General features: G+C 43.5%; 1 protein-coding gene across 1 annotated transcript in view; it reads left to right on the forward strand.

Moving 5' to 3' along the window:
- The first annotated feature begins 9596 nt into the window (after positions 1 to 9596).
- Positions 9597 to 10647, forward strand: part of AKAP2 (A-kinase anchoring protein 2) — a 151074-nt gene continuing 150023 nt past the window's right edge. The window contains exon 1 of the mRNA XM_009278775.1: positions 9597 to 10257. Coding sequence (XP_009277050.1) covers positions 9765 to 10257 — 493 coding nt within the window. The 5' untranslated portion in view covers positions 9597 to 9764. The remainder of the gene's footprint in view (positions 10258 to 10647) is intronic.

The following is a 10647-nucleotide window of genomic DNA, read 5'->3' on the forward strand; positions in this document are numbered from 1 at the left end:
AACCTCTCAATGTGGTGGTCACTGTATCTAAGGCTACCATTGGTAGTTATGTTGTCAAGTAAGTTTTCTCAGTTTGTGAGCAGCAAATCTAGCAATGTGCTGCTCCTAGTCGGCATGTCCAACATCTGTAGCAGGAAGCAGTCCTCGATGCTTTCCAGGAACCTGATGGACACAGTGCATCACTGTGTTTTTTTCCCAACAAATGTGTGAGTAATTGAAGCCACCTATGAGGACCAGGTTCTATTGGCCCGAGACTTCCTTGAGCAGCCAAAGTAAGGTTTTGTCGCCTTCGTCATCCTGATTGGGAGGTCAGTAACAGATACTTAACATAAGATCCCCCTTGGTGATGATCCCTCTAATCTTGATCCAAAGGCATTCATTCAATAGAACTAGTGTGGTCTCCAGAGCTTTCCTCTATACACTCAAATTTCTCTTTTACATAAAGTGCAACTCCACCTCCTCTTCATCCCTTCCTATCTTTCTGAAAGAGTTTGTAGCCATCCATTGTGGTCTTCCTGTCATGTAAGTTTTCCCACCAAGTTTTTGTGATTCCAGTGACATCTCTCAGGCTGGGCACAGAGCTCTAGTTCCTCCTGCTTGTTGCCCAGATTACATACATTGGTATACATGCACTTGAAGTGGCTCAACTTAGGGTTCTTGCCTTTGGAAAGGTTTGGGGAGCATTCCTTACTGCTCTGATAGGTGCGGTCATCTACCCTGTTGCTTATGGAAATACAGGTGTCAGCTGTGGACCCTATCCCCCAAGTTCGTTAGTTTAAAACATGATTCACTAAGTCAGAGCCAGGCTATTCAGCTTTTAGCAAAGCTTCCTGCTTAAACCTCTGTTCATGGTCTTACAAACATGGTGGGAGGGTCATAATCTCTGTTCCCTCTGACGTAGCCCCATGGAGCCCCAGAGGGCTTTGCAGGTGGAACAGCCCTGACCTGGGAGCCAGTATTTGCAGAAGACCTTAGGCACTAATTTTAGTGGTAGTCAGACTTTTTAAAGATAATCCAGCCCTTGGAAAATGAGCTCATCTGACATTTGGCCACAAGACTCTGCATGGGAGTTACTCTTAGCAGTTCTGAAGGTTTAGTTTTGTGTGAGCACCCTTGAAGGATTATCTGGCCCCATATGTTTTCCCAAGCACTTGTCTGTCTGGTAATACGGAAGAGTGCCATAGTCCTAAAACGCAGTTTGTTATAAGCAGCACAAAAAAGCCACAGGACATGTTTTATGGCATCCTTAGATATTAATAACTCATCAAAGGTTGAAATTAAGATATTGAATGCAGTCAGTTCAAATGCTTTAGTTTGTGTTCTGTCTTACTTCTTATGCAAACGAAATGCTAATTTGTGTCTCATCCACTCCTTGTAAAATTGATCTTTTATATCCTTTTTAAAGGTGCTAAATGAAACAAACCTTGTTGCCAGTGAGATAAAGGAAAATGAGCATGTTCTTTTTGTCTGGGGGGGGGATGAGACACGAACTGGCAGAATCATCCAAGCCCTAACTTCTTCTAGTCAAATACCCCATTTCTGACATGTAGCACCACCACTTGCTTCAGAAGAAAATACACAAGAATCCTACGCCTGCCACCCCCACCACAGCATTCCCTTCTCAGGACAATAATAAGAGATTGTCAGGAGCCTTGAAGCTAATTTTTTAGTATTTTATTCTAAGCAACATCCAGAGAAGTTTCTAAATTGAGTTAATATTAACAACACCTAACACTTACCTAGGTATTGCCTCCTAACGCAGGACGCAAAAAAACCCCCAACTTACTAAGGTCTACAGACATGTACAACATCAAAGTGAGAGTTTCACCGTCAAGCTGTACAACTGATCTTGCTTACTGTTAGATGTCAGCGACACTAGCTGCCAGGATGGTCAGCTTAGTTCCCTGTACAGGCACTGGGGAAAAACAAACACTTGCCAAGGATTTTGCCTCCTGCAGCGCACTGGGATGAGAACTGTACCCTAACAATGCCTATTTATTCTCATGGACTGCAAAAGAAGTAAGGATGATCAGTTAAGCAACACAAGTCTGCATTGATTATACCCACGTGTGGACAGATAGGTCTATCACTCAAGTCGCTGGATGAGTGTGTACTGAAACTACTGTTCCAGCAGTACACTCTACGGGGTGAATAATTACTAAATTTCTGCCATTTCGAGAACACAAAGTGCCTTCTTATTCTGGCCCAGAAACACAGTCACCACTTCTTTCTTCTGAGAAATTACTTCAGTTTTCAGTAATGGCTTGCTCATTTGCTGGTGGTATTTCCCAGAATAACAACACCAAGCATTGTACCAATTTCTCATCAGACGCAAGAAACCCTGCAAAAGAAAGCAGCTGTTGCTGGCCATTGGTCAGTCAGCTGTGTCCTAAACAAATATTTCTCCTAGACTCTACTGCTAAAAATAAAAAAACTTTGAGGAAACAGTATGCACTGAAAATATAAAAGCCCATTTGCCAAGACTGCTATTTGTCCACTGAAGTATGAAATGAAATAATATTTCCCTGGCCAAGTTTTTTTCAAATTCATCTGTTACAAACTGAACTTATATACTAACTTCCTGGCTTTCTGGAATGAATTTGCACTGTGCCTCTGTGCCACCCTCCTCTGATGCATGAAGGGAAAAAAGGGACCTACTTACCTGAGTGGCCTACAGTGCTCCATGGAGGGATGGAGTGTCTTCTTGGGGACTGTGATTACTATCTTCCTGCACCCAACAGCACTGGCGGCCACTGCAGGCTGTTAAGGCAGTAAAACCATTTCACTAATACCAGGCCCAATTTTTCTGCCAAAGGAGCAGACTTTGGGATTAGAGGTGGCACATCATGTCTTTGCTAAGGATACCAGCAGGTGTAGTGTTTTTTTCTGGGATGGGTGTTAGCCCATAGGGAATGTGAGGAAAGTATCTCCCTTCACTGGATGCAGTCAAGTAGCCTACAAGAGGACACTTCATTTTCTCTCCTTTCACCAGTTCGCTTTTATGGTCTGCGCTGGTCTTCCTATCTCACCTGCTTATAAAAACAAGAGGCACCAAGGAAGGCGGATTCTGCCTTCTACCCTGACACATGGACCAGGCCGTACCAAGGGCTCGACAACTTAAATTATAACCAGCAAAGTACCTGTGGAGGAAGAAGAATGCTCTGTTTCACACCAGATAGGATCTTATGTTTGAACAGAAATTTAACTGTTTCCATACAAAACTGAAAACATTTCCAGTTGATAGGAAAGAATGTGATTTTTTAAATATTTTTTTCTTTTTCGTTTTGGTTTGGTGCCTGAACTGTAAGTCAGTTATTTGCACGTCTCCTCTGAGCTCTGCTTTTAGCTCAGCCACTGAATGCTAGCAGAACTATATACACTATCTAGTAATATTTAACCCAGCCACAAAACATCTCCTGGTAAATATTTGTAAATTTCTTTAATGTCTCTTCTAAAGAACATATTTAGCTTATGCTAAACAACCATAAGCTGAAATGTAAAACAAGTCAGTCCTTTAAGATAGCTTTCTACTAGTTCAGAGTTTGTTACCGAGTGATGGCACTGCAGAACTGGCAGGCGCTTAATACCTACAGAGTTTGTACGAATGATGGCACATCATCTGCCTGCAGAACTGGCAGGCGCTTAATACCTACTGAAGGTCACAACAGGCACCCTATCAGTACCTATACGTGATTTCATTATTAGCTAAATTTCAGCTTTAAGAACAAAAAACCAAATGCCTGTTCAATAATATCGGAAATAACCAGTGCAAAAGAGCTGGCCTTTCATCCCATTCAGTCACGAATGATGGCACATCATCTGCCTGCAGAACTGGCAGGCGCTTAATACCTACTGAAGGTCACAACAGGCACCCTATCAGTACCTATACGTGATTTCATTATTAGCTAAATTTCAGCTTTAAGAACAAAAAACCAAATGCCTGTTCAATAATATCGGAAATAACCAGTGCAAAAGAGCTGGCCTTTCATCCCATTCAGTCAACACTAGCATTTTTAGGCTTTTATATCTGTATTTGAAATGTCATGTATTCTGGGTATCACGTTAGGTTTGTTCCTTACCTTCCCCCTCTCTCCCCGCCCTTTTAAAGGTCACGGACTTGATAAATCCAGAACCTCCTGACAAATAATTTTGTGTGTTCAACTGACATAAGGTTTGAGTCATCTGGACCCATTCCCTCCTGCCTCAGCTAGTCTATTGAACACCAATCACATGACAGTGACTTTGCACTTTGTTTGCTTTGATCCAATTATCTAGTACAAAGCTCCAGTGACTGTTGTTGGGGCTGACAACACTCTGCTGTCTAAGCAATGAAGCCACTGGGGCTCGTAGCACGAATCTAACTGTTTCCTGTTCTCTGACACCAGATGCAGTAAATTACATTTACTCCCAGATCCCTGAACTCCCAACCCTCTATTCACGAACAGCAGAGCCAGTTCCTGGGCGTGACGGAGCAAGCAGAGTAGCTGGTAAGTCTCAAGGAGCAAAGCATTATAATACCAGTCCAATAGCCATGAACTTTTTTTGTTGTATTACCTTAATGGGTCTGGTGTCCCGATATCATTTAAATGCCAGGAAATGCCACTTGATTTGTATTTTGTAAATAAGTCAAGGCTTTTGGAGCAGCGATGAGTTCTCTCAAAACAATGTATTTGAACTACATGCAAGTAGCGTAGGAAATGCGTCCAATTTTTTTACGTGGAAACATTCAGTTCTTTCCACCTCTGCTGATACAAACACATGATATTTAGGCCAAGGTTTTGCCTCCTCCGTTGAACCCATGCAACTCCCATTAAGATGAATGAGACAGGCACTCACAAGATGCCATATGTGCTTCAAACTTTTCTGTTGTTTTATACTTATTTGTATATCATTCTTTCTTCTTGGGGAAAAGGTGGGGAGAATTACGGCATGTTTTGCGCTTGGAGTCATACAGAGAATTTTCTAACACTTATTTTTCAGATTGAGTATGTGTCTTAAATGTAACAACGTGATCGTTAAAAGCTGTATGTTTTTCTTATTTTCAAGATCCTTCTTTTCTAAACAATGTATTCCCTATCTCAAGACCAAATTGCTGGTGGCTACTTAAGAGGTGTCCCAAGGAGTGGGAATGAAAGGTGCCTTACTTGAAGAATAGGTTAACAAGCATAGCAAAGCAATGTCTGCAGCTAAGACACTGTACGCAGCTATGGGATCTGTCATTTTGTTCAGAGGTTCTGTTGCAAACCATTCCAAAAGCTTCCCTTCCACCAGTGCTTACCCTGATCTGTCTTAAAAGCAAGCTTTTCCCTGTGTGTTTTGTGCCATTTTGTCAACACCAAGAATACAATAATTTCTTTCGTTCTTCAAATGACCCAGAAGCCTTATTCATGTAGTCCTTATATGAGTATCGTGTGTGTGCAATAGCTTAAAGAAAAGGCACCAGCATATGTGCTCAACGGTAGACTGTAAGCATCCATCTTAAAACAAGCTCAAAGTCTATTAAGATTTTTTTTTTTTAAAGAGCAGCCTCTGAAGCCACATAACAGGCAGAAGCCAGATCCTTGATCCTTTCATCTGCACATTCAGATCTTGTTGTCATGAAGCACTGCATCGTGTTACACTGTAATTAAAGCTCATGCAGAAAACTTTTACTTGTGAATACAGGCTGTCATATTCAAGTACTGGTTTCAGTTTCAACTCTATTGTCAGACAGTTTTGCATTGTATTAATAGAGCACACATAACAGGCAGAAGCCAGATCCTTGATCCTTTCATCTGCACATTCAGATCTTGTTGTCATGAAGCACTGCATCGTGTTACACTGTAATTAAAGCTCATGCAGAAAACTTTTACTTGTGAATACAGGCTGTCATATTCAAGTACTGGTTTCAGTTTCAACTCTATTGTCAGACAGTTTTGCATTGTATTAATAGAGCACATTTTGCAGTAAATAAGCTCTGGTTAAATAAAGACATTTGAGAAATCAACATTAGTTCAATTTTCAGCTACTTTGACAAGCCGGGCTGCTAGGTTTTCCTGCAGAGAACGAACATTATGCATACAGGCAGATAAGCCAGGTTCTGTTATTCGCTTCTCCCATGGCAATGCATTTCACTAGTGAACAGCTTTCTAAGAAACTCGTGTATATTTATGCATTTACTTGCACAAGTAGCTTTAATGTCATCCCTGGGGCAGGTCATAAACCACGTTATGTCAATGTCTTAAAAACACTGCTGCTGAAATGACAGTGGAAGAAATGACGATGTTGACAGTGGCAAATGCTTGAGCAAATTAGCCAAACATAAAATACACAAGGACCACACCTGTTAACTTTCTAGATCAGATCAGCCAGTAGGACAGAGTCTTCCAAGCAGTGCTAGAACTTGTTGCCCAAAGTCTTCCTAATAAGTAGGACATTGTTACTTATCAGTACTCCATTCCATAGATAAAAAGATGTATCTTGCAACTCTTCTTAAATATGGCCAGGTCCACATGATTTAACTAACAGATTTTCCCTATCTGCTTCTGAATTCAGGCCCATTATACAAGCCTTCTTTTAATGCACACTACTGAATGAAATTTGTTCATCAAAACAGGAAGGGTCTGGCAGATTGCACCCTCTTCTGCACTAAAAATATACGCAATAACATGGTACTCAACTATTTCACAGGAAAATCAGCAGCCTTTACTGAAAAGTCATGCCCCAGATAATATTTTTATTTTTCAAAGAAGAGGAGAAGCACAGGAGCTCCAGGGGAAGTCAGGATGCTGCTTCTCGCCAAGAAGGTAGCAAGCGGCCAGCCGGTGAGCTGGCAGTGCCCTCTCTGCAGGGCTGTGGTGCTCAGGACAAATCAGGTACTTCTGCCCATCAGAGGTGATTTTCTGAATGTGCTGTTGCTCCCTCATAGTTCAGCTGTGCTTCGGTTCAGCTGGCTGCCACTCAAAAACCTGCCAGTGTGTCAGTTTTAGCATCTGCAGCATAGGCTAGCCAATCCCTACTTTTACCTCCGTAATGTTTGCAGTTGTTGATGAGCATCCCTGGCGAGGTCAAGTGATGTCCAGAGCCCACTCACCCAAGGCCTGGGGGCTAAGCCAATAAAAAAAATTCCTCTTTCTTCCCTCCTCCGCCTCACCCCCACCCAAGAAACTGCACCTAGAAGGGAGCAAATTCCAGCATGTTAGTGGCCCTCACCCCCACCCAAGAAGGGAGCAAATTCCAGCATGTTAGTGGTGGCACCTGCATGTTTTTGTTTCATTACCCCTATAAGTTGGATTAAAGGCTTCAGGGCAGAGTAACTTGCATGAGACTTGAAGGACACTTGCCCAGCAGCTCCTGGGCTGGAACAGTCCTGAGCAAGCGATCTATTCCAGCTGCTCTCTTAGCTGCACTGGTGCAGTCTGCCACAGCTCCTCGGAACAACCTGCCCCAGGGCTTAACAGCTACTGGCCTTGGGGCAACAGTGTTTTTCTTTATTTCCAGCCTAAATCTCCCCTGTTTCAGTCCTTGCTAGCTGCCCCTCAGTCTCCTGCTGCACACCTCAGAGCAGAGCCCAGCTCTCGCCCCGACAGCCTCCTCTTGGCTGCTGGGGCTGCTGTGGGATGTCCAGGCATGAAAACTCCAGCACAGGGAGGGAGATCAGAAAACTGATATCCCTACTTCGTTGTGACAATGGGCATCCTGTGCTCAGGATCATGACAGCTATGGACACGGCTAGTCCATAAACCTCCCAAAGCGGTGGTAAAACACAGTCCTTAGGGATATTCCCCTAGTTTGCAATGGCCAAGATGAGATCCCTGCTTCTGCAGCCCACTCCAGACTTCAGCAACGCCTCGCTCTCAGAGGTAGCAATGCTCCTTCACCCACCGGCACCTCCATCCTCCGGCCCCATCCAGGTGTTTGTGCAGTGTTGCGTTTGACCTAACCAGCCCTTCCAGGGCCAAACAAGGTCTGAGCAGATGCACACAGCCCGTAGATGACCAAACCCACATTTGGCTGGGCTGCCTACCAGACTGCACTCCCGGGGTCCAAAGGAGACCGCCTTGCAGGGGCCAGCAAGCACCCACTCAGCAATACATGAATTTTCTGTCTAGAGCTATACAGGGGGTGATGATGCAGGTCATGATAAACTTCCTATTGCTGATGAACTACTTTGCTTTAAGGGTACAGAAAAAAAAATCCTACTGTGTGTGAATAATAAGACTGAAGGAATATCTTAAAGCAAGGGTAATTTTTTTATATTCATGATTCTTTAAATACAAGCATACCAAGCTACATTGGGTTTTGGGGCAAGGTTATTCTGTTCTCACTTGAAAATAAGTCAGGAAAAAAAGCCAACATGTCAGTTTGTTGGTAAGGTAAGAGAAATCATGGTTATGCCATTGAGGTCCATTGGTGGAAATGGTCACCATAAGTTTCACAAACACTTGTCACTGCCTGTGGTAATTTGCTATTAGTGTCTGTGGATGTCTGTCCAGGAGCCAAAATGTCTCCATCTGCATACAAGGAATGCTTAAACAGATGACCGCTTCTGGAAAATCTGTGAGACCTTTGCACATTTTTCTTTGAAAAGCTGTCTAGTGAGATGCCGTCGTATCTCAAAATGGGTGTTAGAGCAGTGTAGACTGTCTATTCCTACTGTGTGGTCTCTACAATTTTCATCTTGTTACTGCGTCCTTCTTAACTGCTAGAAAAGCGTCTTTGCTATTCTAAAGCAGCATCCCTCACAAGCATGTTTTCACCTGTTGTTTCATGACTGTTTGAAAGTCAGTTCATTATTACTTTTTTCTTCAACTTTGGCAATGGTGCTTAGGGCCTAATTCAAATAAATGAGGGAGCACTTCCTGGCCATTTTATACATTCTCTTAACCTGCAAGCAGAGGTCATTGTCAATGCCTGGGTGTGGAAGCTGAGACCTGCCCTGCCATGCATCTGCGGGAGAAATTATCCCATTCCTGTTTGATTTTGTTTTCCCACCTGTAGAACAGGGGTAAACAATGTTTCTTCGCCTCTCTAAAATGTTTTGAATGCTACGGATGGAAGAGTTAAGCAAGAACAAGCGTTGACAATAAAACAGTCTGGGTGTTGCTTGCAGCAAACAAAACTTGTTACCAGCTAACTGGCAGTTTGATGGCAGAGAAGGAAAAGAGAGTAGAGAGGTTCCTGGAAATTAGTTTCTCTCTGAATTTTGAGGCAAGTTCAGAATGGAAAGGTTGAGGGCAACCTGCATGCTGTCACCTCCCTTTGTCTAAATTACACCTAACCCAAGTGCTCTTGGTGCTCCTAATTGATCAAAGACAGCTCCACGCGGCGTGAGCTGGAAGACTAGGTCCTATTTACCACAGGTATGCCTAGCCTCCAGCTGCATAAAAAGCTGTAGTGTAATAACTATCTCTGTCCACAGCGTTGCATCCCACCTCTAACGTAGAACGCTTGGCCCTTTAGAAGCAGGAGGTAGGAAAAGGGGCACCATAGTTTTCTTTGTCTGTTTGGCAATTAACCATTCACTGGCTTTTTTTGTTGTAACATGCACTTCCTCTCTTGTTTTCATTCAAGCTTTGTGCACCATGGAAATTAATGTGGAGAAAGACAAACAGACAGGAGAGACCAAGATTGTCTCTGCTTCACCTATTGGCCCAGATGAGGCCCATCAAAGAGGATTCAAAGTCTATGATGATGGTACCAAGGTAGTCTATGAGGTTCACTCTGGTGGCACAGTGGTAGAAAATGGAGTACATAAATTAAGCTCAAAGGACGTAGATGAACTTATGCAAAAAGCTGGACAATCAAGTGTAAAAGGAGGGTATGAAACAATGACTGTGTCAGACAGAAATGCGGTAGCCGATGGAAACCTTAGCCATATGAAGGAGCAAATGCTCTTCAAGGAGGCAAAGCTGGAAATGGTACACAAACCCAGCAAAGGGCATGCTGTGAACCCTCAGCCCCAAGACAAACCCTGCGGTGGCGAAGCCCTGGAGGCCAGCGCGGATCAGCCGGTGACAATGATATTTATGGGCTACCAGAACATCGATGACGAAGAGGAGACGAAGAAAGTGCTGGGCTATGACGAGACCATCAAGGCAGAGCTGGTCCTTATCGACGAAGACGACGAGAAGTCGTTGCGGGAGAAGACAGTGACGGACGTCTCCACCATGGACGGGAACGCCGCTGAGCTGGTCTCTGGCAGGCCCCTGTCGGACACGACAGAGCCCTCCTCTCCCGAGGGGAAGGAAGAGAGCCTGCCCTTGGAAGCTGCCCCAGGTACACAAAAGAAAAAGCGCTGTCAATGCTGTATTGTCATGTGAACACCTCCTCCTTCCCCGCTCCGGGCAACTCCTGCTCCATCACTTATCTAGACCTCACTGTACTTCTAACTGCAATACTGTGAACTGGAAGTGAATGCCTCCATTGCCTTGCAGTTGGGTTGCTTTGCTTTCTAGTCCTTCAGGAAGAGGAACGCATGGTTATTTTCCCATCAGCCGTACTATTTGGGGTTTGGGGAGGGGTTGGGTGGTTTTTTGCTTTTTGTTGGTGTTGTTTTTTTTTTTTTTCTTTAATATTGCAGAGTGAGAGATAAATGGGAAATGGAACAAATGTTTTCATATTTATTTGATTTTTATATATATTATATATATATAATGAAAACACTTT

The sequence above is a fragment of the Aptenodytes forsteri genome, unplaced genomic scaffold (assembly GCF_000699145.1).
Source record: "Aptenodytes forsteri isolate BGI_AS27 unplaced genomic scaffold, ASM69914v1 Scaffold211, whole genome shotgun sequence".
Lineage (NCBI taxonomy): Eukaryota > Metazoa > Chordata > Aves > Sphenisciformes > Spheniscidae > Aptenodytes > Aptenodytes forsteri.